Source organism: Pleurodeles waltl, chromosome 1_2 (genome assembly GCF_031143425.1).
Source record: "Pleurodeles waltl isolate 20211129_DDA chromosome 1_2, aPleWal1.hap1.20221129, whole genome shotgun sequence".
In the NCBI taxonomy this organism is placed as follows: Eukaryota; Metazoa; Chordata; class Amphibia; order Caudata; family Salamandridae; genus Pleurodeles; species Pleurodeles waltl.
Window position 1 is genome coordinate 326,770,102 of NC_090437.1, and position 20,305 is coordinate 326,790,406.

At 46.5% G+C, this 20,305-nt stretch overlaps 1 protein-coding gene across 12 annotated transcripts in view; it reads left to right on the forward strand.

The window, feature by feature from the left end:
- Positions 1-20,305, forward strand: part of MPDZ (multiple PDZ domain crumbs cell polarity complex component) — a 1,044,214-nt gene that overhangs the window by 787,466 nt on the left and 236,443 nt on the right. For all 12 annotated transcript variants that reach the window (XM_069238948.1, XM_069238974.1, XM_069239000.1 and 9 more), the window contains one exon: positions 11,549-11,694. In XM_069238948.1, the coding sequence (XP_069095049.1) occupies positions 11,549-11,694 (146 nt within the window). The remainder of the gene's footprint in view (positions 1-11,548; positions 11,695-20,305) is intronic.

The following is a 20,305-nucleotide window of genomic DNA, read 5'->3' on the forward strand; positions in this document are numbered from 1 at the left end:
CATTCACAGTCACCACATCTCCCAGGGTCTTCACAAATTGCTTAGCAGTAGTTGCTGCACATCTCAGGAGACACAGTGTACAAGTGTTCCCTTATCTAGGCAACTGGCCCATCAAAGCTAGCACATTACCACAATACCAACGTCACACACAGATGACAGTGGACCTTTTGCACATGTTGGAATTTACACTAAAAAATTCTCAAATCCCACCTCCAACCTCTTCAAATACAACCCTATCTAAGAGCTATTTTCAGTGCGGAATTAGGGAAAGCTTACCCCAATCTGGCTCTGGTTCACAAATGTTTGTCTCTTCTTCCCCAGTTTCAAGAGAATTGTACATACAGAGTCAGAACTGTTATGTGCATGTTACGGATGATGGCCTCCCGCTCTGCCATTGCTCCCTGTGCCAAACTCCACATGCGTCCCCTACAGCAGTGTTTGTCTCGTCCGTGGTCTCAGTCACAAAGTCACCTGGAAGATCTAGAGTTGTTAGACTGCCATACTCACCGCTCTTTTCAATGATGGAACACCACCAACCTGTTGAAAGGGTGGCCTTCTCTGGACCCTGTGCCTCAGGTCATTCTGACCACAGATACATCACTGACGGGCTGGGGCGCTCACTTTCAAGACCTCACAGTACAGGGATCTCAGTCACTATTCCCTACATATACATTACCTCGAGCGCCAGGCATTATTTCTAGCACTGAAAGCATTTCTTCATCACCTCTTTCACAAGCTGGTCTTGGTTTGCAAGGACAACATGGCAGCCATGTATTATCTACAGAAACAAGGGGGGGGGGGCACAGTTGTCCGAATTGTCACAACTCTCTCAGACAATATGGAAGTGCACTCTCCACCAGCACATTCGCCTGATGGCAGATTATCTTCCAGGCACAGACAACAACTTTCCAGGCCTGCTCAGCAGAATGCAGCAACAAATCCACAAATGGGAACTCCACTGATAGACCTTTTCCACACTCGCATCCAGGTACCCATACCCTCTATCTAAGGGCAATGCTGTATGGGAGAACTGGTCAGGGATATTTGCTTACGCTTTTCCACCTCTCCCTCTCATTCCATTTCTGGTTCGGTGGATCAGGCAGACTTCTCTCACCATAGTCCTTATAGCTCCCACTTGGACACTTCAGCCATGATTCACCACACTTCTGGACCTCTCAATAGTTCCTCATGAGAAGCTCCTCAACAGGCCAGACCTTCTCACTCAAAATCAAGGACAGATGAGACACCCAGACCCCAAATCACTCAACCTTGTGCTATGGCTTGTGAAGTCATAGAGTTTGGTTTCTTGGATTGCCTGCAGAATGAACTGACTTTCTCGGGGAAGCTCATAGACCCACAACCAGAGCTGGTTAAGCTGCAAAATGGAAACATTTTGTATGCTACTGCCAACCCAAACATACTAATCCCATTAAAGCTACGGTCCCAGACATTGTTTGTTACTTGTTCGGCTTACTAAAAGCAAATCTGTATTACACTTCCATTTGCTTACCTCTCTAAGTTGTAGCTGCATATCTACAGAACAGACAACAATTCCTTGTTCACGATCCCAGTCATCAAAGCTTTCATGGAAGGCCATAAAAGAGTTATTCCATTCAGAGTGCCTCCTGTACCATCCTGGAACCTCAATAGTGTGCTTACCAGACTCATGGGCCCTCCTTTTGAACCACTCATTCATGCCCTCTTCAGTATCTTTCTTGGAAAGTGGCGTTCTTAGTCACTCAGATGTGTTATTGAGCTCCAGGTCCTAACCTTGGACTAATCTTTCTTCCAAATTCATTGAGACTAGGTGGTCCTTCACACCAACCCAAAGTTCCTTCCTGAAATGCTTTCCCAATTCCATATCAACCAATCCATTTAACTACCAGTCTTCTTCCCGCAGCCTGACTCAGTTGCAGAATGAGCCCTCCACACTTTTGATGTTAAATGTGCATTGATGTTTTACATTGACAGAACCAAAGACTTTAGGAAAACTGAACAGCTCTTTGTAGCTTTTTCATTACCTCACAAATCCAATCCAAATTCCAAAAACAGTATAGCTAGATGTATAGTAAAAATTATATAGACTTGTTATGCCAAAGCAAAAAGACAACTTCCTGTCACTCCCAGAGTACACTCTACTAGGAGGAAGGGAGCCATTATGGATTTCCTTGGAAACATGCCTATGGCTGGCGTTTGTAAGGCAGCTACGTGGTCTACACCACATACATTTAGAAAACATTATTGTGTGGATGTACTTGCACATCAGCAACCCAATTTAGGCCAAGCTGTACTAAGAACACTTTTTCATTCAACTACAACTCCCACAGACTAGCCACTGCTTTCATGGAGGGACTGCTTTACAGTCTATGCAGAGTATGTGTATCTACAGCAATCCATGCTATCAAAAGGAAAATGTTACTTACCCTGTAAGCATCTGTTTGTGGCATGTAGTACTGTAGATTCACATGCGCCCTCTCTCCTCCCTGGATGCCTGTGGCTGTTTCAGTTACTTTTATACTTGCATGTAGTTATACATATAGAATTACATTTGCATGGCCATCTGTTTCTCTATACTTCCTCCATACTCCTTTTCTCACCTGCCTGCGGGAAAACAATCTAACAAAGTAGTTGATGCCCATGTGCATTATCACCGATAAGGAGGAATCACTTGATCCTGTGACTCGAAAAATGCTTCTTCGATGAAAAACAACTTGCAACACTCTGAACCCAACACTAGATGGCAGGAGTATGCAGAGCATGTGAATCTACAGCACTGCATTCCACGAACAGACACTTACTAGTGAAGTAACATATTCCTACAGCCTCTGACTGCCCGTATTTTAGCCAAAGCAGTGCATGCAGCGCCCCTACCATCAAAGTGCCAATTCTCCTTTGAAGAGGTTATGGACTTGCCAGCGCCGCCTACTCAAAAGAAAGACATAGCGACCAGACATCTGCAACCTCCCCTTCATGCTTCTCCACCACAGCAATCATCTCCTCCACCCCCCTCTACACCACCACACCCTTCACGTTCATCGGGGGGCAGCCTTGGTGGGGCAGATCATTCATCTCACTCACCACAGCTTACAGATCTTTGGAACAGTTAAGATATTGATCACTCTGGTGATACAGACCCAGATCTCTACCCAACCAAGCCATCAACTCCTGATGATGCAACATCTTATCAGGAACTCATTGCTAGGGCAGCAGCATTACCACCAGGGTCTCATTACCAAAAAGACCCTGTCAAACACGATTTCCTCTTCAAGACATTATCCAGCACCCATTGGGCATACCAGTAGCTCCCTATGCTAAAGGGAATGCTGTGCCACACTGACAATATAAAGACCCAGTGAGAGCACTCATCATTCCACCCAGGGTCAACAAAAAGTATAAAGCAGCACCCTCAGACCCTGTTTACATCAAAGAGTAGCTCCCCCCGGACTCACTGGTTGTGTCTATGCCCGAAAGAGGGCTAATTCACAGAATAAAGCAGAAGCTCCTCCACCTGATAAGGAGTCCAAGCTCATTGACGCTTGACGCTTCGGGTAAGAGGGGGGCAGCACAAGCCACCAATCACTGGTGAATTGCCAACATGCGGAGGTTATTGGCAAGATATGATAGGGTCCATTGAGATGAAATGGAGGAAACAGCTTTGAATGTCCCATTCTATAAATAACATCTCGTTGGTCCACAGGTAGATCAAGTGTTGAAGAAAATGCAAAAGGACATTTAGGTAGCCAAATCAATGGAGGCGATCCAAACCCCCACTCCTCGTGGCTCCTTTCGATGTCCGTCATATAAACAGGACATCAAAACATCACTTTCAGATGCCTCTACCTCCGCGTATAGGCAGCAACAACATACCTCCCCTTCAAGGAGATATTACAGAGGCACATACAGAGGAAATAATTCCAAAGGTCACGGCAGTGGTGCCTCTGTAAGGACTGCACCATCCACCTCAAAGCAGTGACTCTTTTCTAATTCCCCCGGACCATCTAACATCTGTTGGGGGATGACTACAACATTTCTTCCCCACATAGAAAACATCAGATCAGTGGGTGTTAGACTTTATCCAACATGGTTATCTGGAGCTCATCATCATGTGTCCAAATACCTCTCCTCACAAATACACAATCTCTATGGAATATCAAAACCTGCTCAAACAGGAGGTGCAGGCTCTGCTGCTCAAACGAGCAGTAGAACCCGTCCCTCTTCAACATCAACGCTCTGGAGTTTACTCCCTATACTTTCCAATCCCCAAAAAAGACGGCTCACTATGACCCATCTTAGACCTCAGGCCTTTAAATCATTACATCCTGTCAGAGCACTTCGACAAGATCCCTCTTCAGGACGTGATCCAACTGCTTCAGCAAGGCGACTTTATGTCAGCACTAGTCCTGAAGGACGCTTACTTTCACATCCTGATCCATCCAGTTCACCGCAAATACCTCAGGTTCGGTATAGCTGGAAGGCATTACCAGTCCAAGGTGCTCATTGGAGTCACTACTACAACCTGTGTGTTCACCAAACACCTAACAGTAGTAGCAGCACATCTGCACAAGCAGGCATTTGTGTCTCCCCATATCTGGATGACTGGCTGATCAAAACCAGTACACGTCTGCTGTGTCTCCAACACACTCAGACTACCTTAGAACTAGGATTTACCATTAGCATACAAAAAACACACCTTCAACCTTATCTAGGGGCCATTCTCAATACCCATTTGAGATTGGTTCAACCAAATGCAGTCAGGATTCAGAACATCCAAGAGCTATTACAACAGTTTCATCCCATTCAACACATAACAGTCAAGACAGTTATGCAACTCTTGGTATCATGCATTGCTACAGTACCACATGGTCATCTATTAATGCGCCTGCTACAGGAATGTCTGGTACACCAGTGCCCTTAGTCACAGGGCCATTTACAAGATCTAGTGTTGTTAGACAGAGCACTCATCACTCTGCAGTGATGGAACACACAAATCCTGTTAAAGGGGCGGCTGTTCCTTGACCCTGTTCCCCAGATCATTTTCACAGCAGACGCATCCCACCCAGAATTGGGTGCTCACCTACAGGATCTCACAGTTCAGGGTTTCTGAAAGACCAAACACCAGTGTCTCCACATCAGCTACCTCAGGCTTCAAGCCGTTCACCTAGCATTAAAAGTGTTCCTAACCTACCTATTCGGCATGGTTGTCTTGGTCCAGAGGGATAACATAACAACCATCTGTTATCTACAAAAACGGTGGTGGGGAACACTCTACAGTTATCACACCTATCACAGACAATTTGGCGTTGGGCAAAACTTAACATCCATCTGCTTGCGGGACACCTCCCAGAGACAGACAACGACTATGCTGACCTCAGCAAGAAGCGGCAACAAGTCCACGATTGGGAACTCCACCCCCTCCTCCCATACTTCCACCAATGGGGGTTTCCACAGACAGACCTGTTTGCAACCGCAGGTTACGCAAAATGCATGAACTTAGCCCCCAGTGTCACACACCCACTATCCAAGGGCACTACTCTGTGGATGAGTTGGTCAGGGATATTTGCCTATGCTTTTCCACCTCTCCCTCTTCCATTTGTGATTCAGAAGCTCAGGCAAAGGTCTCTCACCCTTATTCTAGTAGCTCCCACTTGGGCTCGTCAACCATGATTCACCATACTACACAAGCTCTCTGTAGTTCCCCACAGGAAGCTTCACCTCAACTTGGACCTTCTTACTCAGTACTACGGAGAAACCAGGCATCCAAATCCAAAGGAGCTCAACCTTGTGATTTGGCCCCTGAAGTCCAAGAATTTGGTTACCTCAATCTCCCACCTGAATGTATGAGCATTCTCAAAGAATTTCGTAGACCTGCACCTAAATCATTTTACGCAGCTAACTGGAAATGATTTATCTTCTACTGCTGCAGTAAATACATTGATTTATTTGATGCCCCTGTGCAAAACATTGTTTGCTACCTTCTCCATTCACAGCTCCCTGGACTTGCCTACACTTCAATCAATCAATCAATCGATTTACAAAGCGCGCTATGTACCCGTTAGGGTTTCGAGGCACTGGGGGGGGGGGGGCTGCTGCTGCTATCGTTCATAGAGCCATGTCTTGAGGAGGTCCTGGGTCTGGCGTAGTGAGGTGGGCAGAGAGTTCCAGGTCTTGGCGGCGAGGTAGGAGAAGGATCTGCCGCCAGAGGTCTTGTGCTGGATTCGGGGGACGATGGCGAGGGCAAGGTTGGCAGAGCGTAGTTGACGTGAGGGAACGTAGAAGTTGAGTCTGGAGTTCAGGTAGGTGGGTCCGGTGTTGTGTAGTGCCTTGTGTGCGTGGGTGAGGAGTTTAAAGGTGATCCTCTTGTCCACGGGGAGCCAGTGGAGGTCCTTCAGGTGGGGGGAGATGTGACACCGGCGGGGTATGTCGAGGATCAGGCGGGCGGATGCGTTCTGGATGCGTTGGAGTAGTTTGATGTCTTTTGTTGGGATGCCTGTGTAGAGTGCGTTGCCGTAGTCGAGTCTGCTACTGACGAGGGCTTGGGTCACCGTCTTTCTGGTTCCTGTTGGAATCCACTTAAAGATCCTGGGGAGAATGCGGAGGGTGTTAAAACAGGAAGAGGAGACAGCGTTGACCTGTTTGGACATGGTGAGAGCGGAGTCGAGGATGAAGCCGAGGTTTCGTGCGTGGCTGGCTGGGGTGGGTGGGGGGCCGAGGGTGGTGGGCCACCAAGAGTCGTTCCAGGCCGAGGGGGTGCGCCCGAGGATGAGGACTTCCGTCTTGTCGGAGTTAAGTTTCAGGCGGCTGTTGCTCATCCACTCGGCAATGGATTTCAGTCCCTCGTGGAGGTTGGTTTTGGCGGTGAGAGGATCTTTGGTCAGGGAGAGGACGAGCTGGGTGTTGTCGCGTAGGAGATGATGCTGAGGTTGTGTTGGCGGGCCAGTTGTGCGAGGGGGGCCATGTAGACGTTGAACAACGTTGGGCTAAGTGAGGAGCCTTGGGGGACGCTGCAGATGAGGTTGGTGGCTTTGGAGCGGAAAGGTGAGAGTCGGACTCTCTGGGTTCTGCCGGAGAGAAAGGATGAGATCCAGTTGAGGGCTTTGTCTTGGATGCCGGCTTCGTGGAGACGGGTTAGTAGGGTGTGGTGGCAGACTGTATCGAAAGCGGCTGATAGGTCTAAGAGGATCAGGGCTGAGGTTTCGCCGTTGTCCATTTGTTGTCTGATGTCATCTGTGGCGGCGAGGAGTGCGGCCTCAGTGCTGTGGTTTCATCTGAAACCAGATTGAGAGGGGTCTAGGATGGAGTTGTCTTCTAGGAAGTGGGCGAGCTGTGCGTTGACAATCTTCTCGATGACTTTCGCTGGGAAAGGGAGGAGGGAGATCGGTCGGAAGTTTTTGAGATTGTTGAGGTCAGCCTTAGGTTTCTTGAGGAGGGGTTGGATTTCTGCGTGCTTCCAGCTGTCCGGGAAGGTAGTGGTGTTGAAGGAGAGGTTGATGATCTTGCGGAGTTTGGGGGCGATGGTGGTGTCGGCTTTGTTGAATACGTGATGTGGGCAGGGGTCAGCGGGAGATCCTGAGTGAATGGAGTTCATGGTCTTTCGGGTTTCGGTGTCGTCTACTTGAGTCCAGGAGGTGATGCGGTAGGTGTGGGATGAGTTGTTGGGGGTGGGATCTGGCGGAGGTGAGGTGTTAAAGCTGTCGTGGATGGCTGCGATTTTCTGGTAGAAGAAGGTGGAGAGATCGTCGCAGAGTTCCTGTGAAGGAGGGACGTCGTTGTCGTTGGCGTTGGGGTTGGAAAGTTCCTTCACTATGCAGAAGAGTTCTTTGCAGTCGTGAGCGTTGTTGTTGAGGCGTTCTGTGAAGTGGGAGCGCTTGGCGAGTCGGATCAGTTGATGGTGTTCGCGGTTGGCTTCCTTGAGGGTAGCAAGGTTGTCGGGTGTGCGCTCGAGGATCCATTTTTTCTTGAGTTTCTGGCAGGTGCGTTTGGAGGTGGTCAGTTCGTCTGTGAACCAGGCTGGTTTTTTTCTTTTCTTGGTTGGCGGTGGGTCTCTTGAGTGGAGCTAGGATGTTGGCGCAGTTGAGGATCCATTGATGGAGGTTGCTGGCGGCGGAGTCCGGGTCGGTGGGGTCGGGTGGTGGGTTTTTGGCGAGGGTGCTGGCTAGTTGATCTTCGGTGACTTTTCCCCAGCGGCGGTGAGGCGGTAGAGGGGGTGCGGTGGTGTTTGGTGTTTTTCTTGAAGGTGAAATGTACGCAGTGATGGTCGGTCCAGTGGAGTTCGGAGGTGTGGCTGAATGAGATGTGGTTGCTTGAAGTGAAGAGTGGGTCAAGGGTGTGTCCGGCGATGTGGGTGGGAGTGTTGACCAGTTGACGGAGTCCGAGGTTGGAGAGGTTGGTGGTCAGTGATGCGGTGTTGGTGTCATTGTTGTTCTCCAGGTGGAAGTTTAGATCTCCCAGGAGGATGTAGTCTGGAGGGGCGAGGGCGTGGGTGCTTGCGAGGTCGGAGACGGTGTCGCCGAAGGGGGCTCTTGGTCCTGGAGGGCGGTATATGAGGGTTCCTCTGAGGGTAGTGTTGGGGTCCGTGTGAATCTGGAAGTGGAGGTGTTCGGCTGTCTTGAGGGTGTCGTCCGTGTGGGTGTGGATCTTGAGGGTAGATTTGTGGGCGATGGCTATTCCTCCGCCGATTCCGTTGGTGCGATCTTTTCTGGTGATCTTGTATCCGTCAGGGATGGCGATGCGATGTCAGGGGCCGAGGAGTCGTTCCACCAGGTTTCAGTCAGGAAGGCCACGTCTGGGGCGGTGGTGTCGAGCAGGTCCCAGAGCTTGATGGCGTGTTTTCGTGCGGAGCGTGTTTTGAGGAGGATGCAGTGCATGTGGTTTGTGTTGGTTGTTGCTGGCTTCGTTGTTCTGTTGCAGGAGAAGTTGCAGGTGCGGCAGGAAAAAGGTCCTTTGGTGTGCTTCGGGGTGGCCTGGAAGCACTCTGTGGAGGGGCCAGGGTTGAGGGCGAGGAGTTCGCTGGCCGAGTATCGGAGGCAGGGGGTGCGGGGGGCGTGAGGACCAGGAGGGGTGGCGCTGGGCGCGGTCCAGGCGCGGACGGACGCAGACGGGCTTGCCTCTGGCGCGCCTCCGGCACGCCAGCGGCGCGGACGCGCAGCGCCAGCCATTAAGAAGGGAGGGAGGAGCAGCTAATACTCACATTTAGTTGCAGTGGCTGTCTATCTACAAAACAGGCAAAACATATTTTTGTTCAAGGAACCAGTTCCTTATGTATTTATGGAAGGACTTAAAAGAGTATTTCCATCCAGAGTTCCACCTGTGCCTGCATGGGATCTCAACATCGTCCTCACAAGACGTATGGGTCCTCCATTTGGGCCATTACATAACTGCCCCCTCCAATTTCTTTTTTGGAAGGTCGTATTTTTTCAGTGGCCATTACTTAGGAGTCTCAGTGAGCTCCAGGCATTAACCTTGGAAGAACCTTTCTTCCAGGTACACAGAGATAAGGTGGTCCTTCGAACCAACCCAAAAATTTCGTCCAAATGTGGTTTCAATTTTTCACCTCAACCAGATGGTTGAATTACTTATTTTCTTTTCACCCAGATTCAGTTGTGGAAAGGGCTCTTCATACTCTAGATGTAAAAAGAGTTCTAGTGTATTACATTGACAAAACCAAAGATTTTCGTAAAACCAAGCAATTTTTTATTGCTTTTTCACCCCCTCGCAAAGGAAAGCCCATATCTAAATCAGTCATTTCTAGATGGATAACTAAAAGCATTCAGACATGTTACGCCAGCGCTAAAAGGACTTTACATACACCCTCTAAGGCACAATCTTCTTGTGAAATAGGGGCTGCCATGGCTTTCCTGGGTAATATCCAAGAAGCTGACAGTTGTAAGGCAGCTACATGGTCTACACCACACACTTTCACTCAGCATTATTGTGTGGATGTGTTAGCACACCAAAAAGCTAATGCAGGACAGGCAGTGCTACGTACACTTTTCCAAACAACTGCAATACCCACAGATTAGCCACTGCATTTTGAAGTGCACTGCTTTACAGTCTGTGCAAAACATGTATATCTACTGCCACACATGCCTCTAATGAAATATGTTACTTACCCTGTAAGCACCTGTTTGTGGCATGTAGTGCTGTAGATTCACATGCACCCACACCCCTTCCTGCACACCTGTGGCCATTGCAGTTCCTTTTGAAATCTCATATGCATGAACATCACTTTACTGATGCGTACTCACACTCCATTCTCACCCGCCTGCTAGGAAACAAGGGTGTTGATGCCCATGCGCATTATCACCTAGAGGAGAAGTCACTTTACCTCATGACTCAAAAGACTTCTTTGAAGAAAAGCAACTTGCACACATCTGGACCCAACACTAGTTTATGCAGGTGTATGCAAAGCATGTGAATCTGCAGCACTACATGCCACGAACAGATGCTTACAGAGAAAGTAACATTTTTTTAATTTGTTGAAGCGAAAAATTTAAGTATACTTCCCCATTATCAAAGACTGATCTTATCATTTAGCCTTTGGGATGGCATTGAAAACCTGTTTGTTCAGAACTTTCAGTGGGTTTTTACTAGAGATCCTTGGTTTTGAATTCCCGGAGACCCAGGACATCTGGCTGAGGTCACTGACTCAATCTGCAAGAGTCTATTCATTCATTCATAATACCCTTGGTCCACATGGCAGTTGCTAGCAAATCTCATTCCTTCATTAGTTATAATTGTCATAATCCACCCCCATTTAACCTCCCTGTTGGTCAAGACTTCGTTTAAAGGTCTAGTCCTCAGCAGACTGGATTGATGCAGCACCCCTTCTTCTGCATCATGCCTTTCACCGTCCTCCCCTTTTTAAAAATAAGACCTACAGATGATTGCATGCACATGATCTAACCTGCTGAGGTTCCACACTTCCACTGGATGTATGCCTGGTGCCTTATTGTGTGCAATAGTGCCCGTTAGAAATTTAAAACCTACCATTCATACATACTCAACGACTCACTTCCTCCTACTCTGTTATACACCTGACAATCGTATTAGGCATCAGTCCCCAAAGTCACTATCATCTACCATCTGTTAGTGTTTAGATCCTTTTCATTGCTGGCTCCATGGAATAACATGGTATTATCCAGGGTTTATGGGTTTCCACCTTCATGGGAGCACGTTTAAGTAAGTGAAGAAACAAGGCATTACCCACTGCAGCTACCCAAGAACTGCTGTGAGTAGTGCTTAGCTTTCCTATCGGCTGCTGTTGTCTCATTTTATATAGCCCTTTTTCCCACTGCACGATGAAGCAATACACCACAGATTAGAATTGAGATGATCACTATACCCATTGAAATAATAAAATATCTTACAAAGCCTTCCCCATTCTGTGCAAAGAAAATGCGAGAATAGGGAAAACAAATTTTATTTTATTTATGTACCTGGTCAGTCTTTTTACCACGTTCACCTGTGGCTCTTATTATATCTAGAATGTCACAATAATTTGTAATTTATTTTAGTTGCTAGCTAATGTATTGTATGTGTTCACTTCCAGGTGCTAGCAGATCCTCTACACCAGCTACATTAGCTTCAAACCCGTCCACATGTCCAATTATCCCTGGTTGTGAGACTACTATTGATATCTCCAAGGGACGCACAGGCCTCGGATTGAGCATAGTTGGAGGAGCAGACACTTTATTGGTGAGTAATGTATGCTACGTTATTCACAGTTTTTACTTGTGCACATAATCATGTCTCGTTTTGATGTTTTGTGTACTAAAATATCTTAATTGAAACCACATTTACTGCCTTAAAGATAAGTAATTTTAGAACATAATTGATGTAATAATTAATCAGTTTTATTTGTATTTGTTTCTGTTGTGATAATAAAAATAATTAGTTGCACAAAGGGAAAGTATCTATAGGGATATCAGATCTCTTGCTGAACTAAATGATTTGCATAGTATCACTACCACAAAAAGAGAAACGTCCTGATTCCAAATTCTCTGTCTGTTTTCATGCTTACAAAGCATTTGCCTCAGCAAATAACAATACCCAGTTAAAGAAATTGGGAGATTACTTATATAATTCCAAGTGAGTGCTGAAAACTTCAAAAGTTGTTGCTCAAGCATAGTTATTCCTAGGAAATACCTTCCAACTCATAGTCCGTTTCACACACGGGATTGCAGTTTACCTTAAAGTGATTTTGAATTCTAAAAATAGATCAACTGGTGAGGCATTCCTGATCTAAATACAAACTCAAAAGACCTTTTTACAGTAGTCGACAGCCTGGTCAACCTGGAAACACTTTTAACCAGTTGACTTCTTTAGTTGATATTTATACCGAGTTGACTAAGGTTTCCATGAACAAAATATAAATGTTTAGTGGAATGTATTTAGGTGACTAGGAAGCAGGTAGAATGCCTACTGTGTCTTTTTTCCTAAATATTCATGATTTACAGTGATATAACTGGGAATAATCATATAACTGCTAAGCAGATCTGGGCCCACATTCATCAAATAATTACACTTTTCTGATGGATACTTTTAACTGCAGATTCCTCGCCTTGTGAATATTCCCCAGGCATCAAACGGGTCTGAGAAACTTTAAAGTAGTACTTCTGCGCGCTGTTAGGTGGCGTTGTATGGCTGTTCACCAACATTGTTCTTCTCCAGAAGTGATCAGAGGAGCCACATATAAAAGTCATCCAAGAGCACAAACATCAGTTGTTTCATTCTGCATATTCTGAGGCTGATCTGGAGCAACTCCTTGGCCATTTCCAAACGATTTATTTTTCAATTGTACGAGTGTGAAAGGAAAAGTGTAATCTCCTAAAACAGTAGGTTTTGAGCTGTGTAGGGACTATCGCAAATAGACCCTCATGAACTATCTCTGTGGTGCCTGGGGCCGGACCACGATTCCAGTGATGACTGCTACCAAATAAATCTAAAGGTTATACAGGACCATGAGGCTCTATGTAACCATATATCAGAAGACTCCATATCATGACTGGCCAAAGTCAAAAGGAAGTAATCCTGCAGCAGGTATTTGCCATTGTCAAAATCCTTCAGGTGCGTCCAAGAAGGAGGATAGCAAATGGAAGCACAAATTGACCCCCTTCCTGCCACTCTTGAATTGGGATGAGGTCATCCATGTGCGACCTGGTCTCACTCCCTATCTCCTTCGGAGTCGATTCCAAGTCTAATCCTGATGCACCCTGAATTTCTGTGTCCGTCGGCAACATCACAGCAAGTGGCTGTCTTAAGAGAGAACATGCTGTGCACTTTTGGCACTTTATCAGCTGCCTCTGGAGTGCCTTTGGGCCCCAATGATCCTTGGTGTCTTAAGTCAGACTTCTGCCAGCGGGTCTACCCTGTGCCCCTTGAACCTGCCTCAGGTTCCACACCAGTGTTGATGTAGGTTCTTGTCCCACCCACTGCTTCGGGTCCCTTCACATTGATGCCATTGTCAACACCAGTGAAGGATTTGCAGCCCATGACTGTGAGCAGATAACACCTGGTCCGAGGCCGCACTCTACTGCCACTGGATCGCAGCTAGATCGCAAACCCTCTGATTCAGATGGTCTGTCAGAGGTACCCCACGCTTGGTCAAGCGACTGCAGAACCTCTATTAAAATTGAATGTGGCCCTCACTGACACCAATGTTTGCACGCCAGCAAAACCTTGCCCAGAACCAACAGTTAATAGGCAGGTTACGATGTACCGTAGACCAGGCCTAAATGACCCTGAGCTTCTTAAACTACATTCAGTGCCAGAGAGCCTGGTGGTGCAAGCATCCAACAGTAAGGTTAACCCCAGCAACTACTCCATTCCTCCTGATCGTGAGTCTAAGGGAATAGAGACATTTGACAAGTGCATCTTTGTCCCCATGAGACTTGTTCTGCGATCAGAGAACGCCATCTGCCTCCTATGCTACTACTCTGATGCCCTATCGAACATGTTGGCCCAACTCTTACTGGTAGTTCTGGATGACATCTGAGCATCTTTGACCCAAACTATTCATGATGGCCGGACGCAGACAAATTCACTCTGACTTAGACGACTGGTTAGGGTGGGCAATGTGTACGACTATTTAGGACGGGCAATGTGCATTTCAGAGCCATGCCTCGAGGTCAGTGGGCTTCTTTGGGGATGTTCAATCATCCATGATGGACATGCCATTTGATGGCTTATGCTCTTTTGGTGAGAAAGCAGACTTTGCCTTGGAATATTTTAAAGAAAGGAGGGCCACAGCATGCTCCTAAGCAATTCCATCAGCAATTTTCCTGGTGCTCGGCATGGATGACTCTGAGGCTGCTGGTATTGTCGGCCTCTTGCTTCCTGCTGATGAAGCATGCCCGTTGGCGTATGCTGGCTCTGTAGTGGGATCTGAAGTCCAAGTGGCACAGCATCAGGGGAATCTGTTGAATTGTATCCAGATTTCGGAGGACACTGTAGAAAATATGCATTGGTGGCTGCTGGACCACGATTCTGTCAGTGGCAGACCCCTCTCCTCACCCCATCTAGATTTGGCAATGGTGACAGATGCATCGCTTCCGGGTTGGAGAGGCCACCTGGGGAGAGGTGTCAGAGGCCTCTGGTCGAACCTCTACTCCTCATCAGTTTGCTGAAGTTGAGGGTGAATCCGTTGACATTGAAAACCTTCCTGCCCACCATCAGATGAAGGCTGGTGCAAGTTCTCATGGACAGCTCCTGTGCCACAACGTTCTGTTCCTCTAGAACTGGCTGGACTGCCTGGGAATTTCTCTAATGGTCAACCTACTGGCTGGAACAATGCAAGGGCAGATAACTCAACCGTCGGCAGATCATTAATGACAGCTACACCCGAAGATGAAGTGGGGCATATTCCATCAATAGGGAGAACACTGGCTCAAACATTTTGCCACCACTGAGATGAACAATGCACAACTTTTGCACGTTGGAGTTTCCAAGAAGGCTGTCTCTCATCGATACATTCTACCTAGAGTAGAGGTCAGGACTCCTTGTACACCTTCCTGCCTGCTCTCCTGCCCTCAGTTCTGAAGAAGATCAGAAATGACCAGACTGAAGTCATCCTCATGGCACTAGGATAGGCCAGGAGAGTGTGATCTGGAACTCCAGGCAATGAGCATCTGGTCTCCGATTAAGCTGCAGCTTCATGAAGATTTTCTTTTGCAGAAGCAGAGTAAGGTGCTGCACCAGGCTCTGCACAATTTCCATCCTAATGATTGGAGATTGAGTGGCCACAGTTGATTTCATTTGACCTTCCTCCTGAAGTTGTTGTTGTCATCTTGAAGACAGGTGTCTCTCTACAAAATCGGTGGGAACCAGACATTGGGATAGAATTGTGGTTTGTGTGGCACCTGCCAAATTGACACATTACAAACGGTTATCTGAAGTTTTGTTGTTTTTGTCCTGGCCTAGCAATGACTTGATTTGGGCACTGTTCAATTTGTTGGCTCTTGTGGCTTTTTTGTGGTTTCTGGATCTTCTTTCTTTATTTAAATGACCAGTTGTGAGGAGATTCCTTAAAAGTTTGCAGCACTTGTTTCTGCCAACACCCTTTGTGAGGCCACTGTGGGACTTGAACTTAGTTCAATTTTTTTTGATGTGCACTCCTCTTGAGCCTCTGCATGGTTGTCCTATGTGGCTTCTGACGTTGAAATCGGTCTTTCTCATTGCCATTACATCAGCTAGGTGTGCGAGCAAGCTGCAGGCTTTTTCTGTCACTTCATCTCATACATTCTTCCTAGATACATCGGTATTGAGGACTCAAGCTTCTTTTCTGCCAAAAGTGGTCACTCCATTTCATGTTGGACAGGCTGTCACCCTTCCAGCATTCTTTGCTCCACGACATCCCTCTAGGGAGAAAGAAAAACTATTTGGACTCTAGAAGAGCACTAATTTTTTATATATATTGTACCAAAGAACATCGGGTGGAGGATCAGCTCTTTGATGGGCTCTCTGCAAGAACACAGTGAAACAAGCATTGGCAAAGCCAATAGGTTTCGTCCATGCAAATTCTATTAACTTTGTCAATGTTTTTACATATTGCAGAGCAGTTGAGCTTTGGTGTAATATACCCTAAAGTAAAAAAAACAAAAAACGCTATGATTTGGACAATGACAAAGCCACTAGATATTGCATAGGCGAAACCTATTTGCTTTGCCAGTGCTTGTTTATTTAGCTTTATTGATGCTTTGCCACATTGCGCTGCTCATATTAGAGTATATATATTGTGGGGTTCTTAATGCCCAGAATCTGTAAATGCAATCTTCCTGTGAGCTTACCTGATGCTGAAGTGATTTTGGTTTCCTTATTGGAAATCTGCCCTCCATAGATGTACATCATATGTGCAAAGCCATAATGTGGCCTCTGCAGCCCCCAAAGTGTACTGGGCTTTGCTTCAGCATATGAAACTGTATGGGATATATTTGAATCCTATAAAACTGGTTAATACTTTTCTCCTCAGTATTTTAAACTCTTCAAAGCATATCCCCTGTCTTTGCTGTGATACTCCAGTGAACATATAAAGGAAAAATATGTATTATCAGTGAAAACGCAATTTATCATCCCACGACAGAAAGCATCAAAGTGCTGTTGTGGAAGATAATGTTTAGACTCTGAGTGCGGATGTGCGTGCAGTGCATGATGGGTCGCAACACACATTATTAGCTGCACAGATTCACTCCGAATAACAGTAAGCAGCAAAGCTTCCCACAAGAATTAGCAGAGGAAGACAAAGTGAGAATGAGGAGGCGGGAGCAAGCTAATCCTAAATAGCCTGTGAATGTGTGCAAAGAGGACTCCAGAGCATCTAAGTTTTCTGATTATGTGCCAGCAGGCTAATACGTGACCTTGTAGCACAGATCAGTAGGAGAGTCATGGTTCTGCAGGGAAATAGAAAGCTCTGTACTGTGTCCGTGTGTGATTTTGTAAGGATTACTAGGCAGCAAACTAAAAGTGTGGTGCTAGCAAGTTTGGCAGTCCCATTCGGCTGCTAAGAAAAAAATGGTATTACATTACTTTTTTCAGTGGTGGAACAGGATAAGTGCAGTACGAGTTACATCACATGCCATGACAACTTTACCAGAGGCAGAGAATGGCACAGATATGTGTGTTCAAGGATGGCTCATATTTCTAATTACATGCTGTTTAAGGGCCAAAGTACTGTGCTATTATTGTTAAGAATGAGTGTGGCACCAACCACTTGGATGTTAGTAGTTCATGTAACAGTTATGCATTCTTATGTGGCGAAATAACAAGTAAAGAATAAGTGTCGCTCCTTACCTCAGGCTCTATTAGTCATTACTGACATTTTAAGGAACATTGACTATTACTCAAAGTTCTTATCAACATAGATGTTTTCTAGACTCTCAGTCGTAAGTATTGTTAACACAGGCTCTGGGTACAACTGATGTCGCGTTACAGTGAGAGCTGCCGGCTTTAGAACTGAGGTGACCAGTTTGAGTTTCAGCATCTGCTCCACATCCTGTGATTCTGGGCAAATTACTCAATTTCCCCATGCCTCAACAAAAAAGATGAACACAACTTTATGTAATGTTACTGGTGCTTCTGAACATTCGGGTGTAGCTCATGCTCTATTGAAGTAGAAATAAACTAGTCTAGGTTGCTTCTGGTAGATAGAACAGGAGAGAAAAAGGTTCAGTAGATTCACTCATATGGGGTGCTCTTTTGGAAATGCAAAAATAGTACATTCACAGTGAAGTAGCCAATGGAAGGACACTGGTCAGTAGCCAGTGGCCACTGAATGGAAGGAGTACTTGGTCCAGAATCCACCTGATGGCATGGACAGCAAAGCAGCAGAAGCAGGAAGTGAAAGCAGATGACGTGCTGGCCAATAAGAAGCATGTAAATTAGAGCGACATTGGACTAAACGAATGGTAAGTTCAGGTACTTAAGGGATGGGTTCTAAAGACCTTTTATGTTATTTGTCATTCACAAAAGGTTTCACAAGCACAGCACGTAAGGATGTGCATGCAGCGAAACGTAGAAATGGACAATCTCAAGATGGATAGTTCTCTTCCTAAAGACCTACTAAGCGCTGGCAAAGAAGCCTCCAGCCTCCAGACGGCTTACGGGCTGATTTCACTAGAGCTAAGGCTGCTACCACTGCACTAGCACCCGTAGTACCTGGCCTGGGCATTTGTCAGGGGGGTTTGTGGACGTAAATGCACAGATAAAGCACTACTGCCTGACAGTCAGGTTTGTTGAGAGGATAATTTTGCCTGCTCAGTCCTGCAGGACTTTTTGTTCTGTGCTAGTTCAGACCTACCTACTGGGGAGGTACTACTTTGGTATTTATTCATAAGGCAAGGAATCTGCATTTAGAAGTTTCCATCAGAAGAGCAAGTTAATTACTTTTGGTAACAATCTTACTGGTGGATACTCTGTCTGATTTCAGATTCCTCACCAACACTCCCAAATCCCTATGCCGTGAACTGGTCTTTTTTCCATTGATAAAATCCCAGTGTAGAGATCTGCACACTGGTCATACCAATCTACCAATGAACTCTGCCTCTGAGGGCTCAGACAGCCTAAGAAGGCAACTTCAGTGTGCATGGGTGGTGCTTACATGCAGATCTGCTCATCCCTTCCATAGTGGAATAATGTTGATGCAGAGCCACACTATGTCACCTACTGGCCCTCAGGAACACTGCTTTAAATTTTTCAGATCCATTCTGAGGAATATTCACCAGGTGAGGAATCTGCAGTTAAAGTCAAAAGATTGTTACCGAAGGTAAGTAACTTGTTCATTTGTCTTCCAGTCTAAATGCTAAATTAAATTGAAATAGGGGAACAATTAATTTTTTTATCTTCTTTACTTCGGTTTTTCAATACAGTTAACAAGAAGCATCTTGTACATAATACTTTGGGTGACCTTTGGACACCTAGCTGTGACACCTTTGGTTGAACTTATTATGTAGCATCTGAACACAGTTTCCATGTTTCTCGCAATGTCTGGTTAGAACAGCCACCTTAAGGGACCTCTCACCAAAAACATGCACACTGCCATTGCAGCTTGTGTGTGCTGGTGGGGATAGAACGATAAAGTCGACATGGCATCCCTCTCCGGGTGTCATGCCTACCAGCCATTGTCTGTGGCATAGTTAAGTCACTACTCTAGCACGCCTTTCAGCCCTAAGACAGGGTGCACTTATACCATATCTGCATGAGCAATATGCTCCTACAGTGTCCAAGTCCATTCTTAGATATTATAAGTACAGTGTGGCCATATTAAGTACATGGGCTGGGAGTCTGTCATTACGAACCCCACAGCTCCATCATGACTTCACTGAAGACTGGGAAGTTTGATATCAAACTTCTCAGCACAATAAACCCACACTGATGCCAGTGTTGGATTTATTCTAAAATGCACACAGAGGGCATCTTAGAGATGTCCCCTGTATTTCTCCCGAACCCTTAAATGTGGAGCTAACTGGTCTGTACCAGCCTGCCACTATAAGACAAGTTTCTGACCGTTTTGGGATGAGAGCCTTTTTGCTTTCCGGGGTCAGGAACAAAGCCTGCTTTGGGTGGAGGTATTTCACACCTCCCAATTGCAGGAACTGCAACACTTAGCAGTGAGCCTCAAAGTCTCAGGCCTCCTCCTACAGTGCCCCTGGGCTCCCTGGGTAGTTTAGATGTCCACCCCCCGGACCAAGCCCCACTTTTGGCGGCAGCTCCAGCAGAAAAATTAGGAAAAACAAGGAAGCGTGACCACTGCAGCTAGGACCACCCTAGAATGTCCAGAGCTTAAGTGACCCCCCTCCTTGCAGAATCCTCCTCTTGCTTTGGAGGAGAGCAGCCATTAGGGATAGGAATGTGACCCCCTCCCTAAAGGGAGTGTGCACAGGAAGGGTGTAGCCACCCCCCAGGGACAGTAGCCATTAGTTACTGCCCTCTGATCCCTGTAATGCCCCTAAATCTAGTATTTAGGCCCACCCCTGAACCTTGCTCTTCAGATTGCTGGCATCCTCAAGAAGAAGAACTGAAGAGCCGACCCCCAACAGTGAAGACTCCAGATGACAGCTGACTTTGCCCCAGCCCTACTGGCCTGTCTGCATCTTCAGAACTCCAGCTACAAAAAGGCTACTCATCCTGCAGGACCAGCGACTTCTACAAACCCCCAGAGGACTCCCTGCCCACTAGAGGACCAAGAACTCCTGAGGACAGCGGTCCTGTCTACAAGAAACATCCAAGAAGGATCGAGAACCACCCGGATCCGCGAGCCCTGCCCACTCCTCACCCAATGCCCATAGCCCGAGTCTAGGTGGCCAACTGGTCCAGA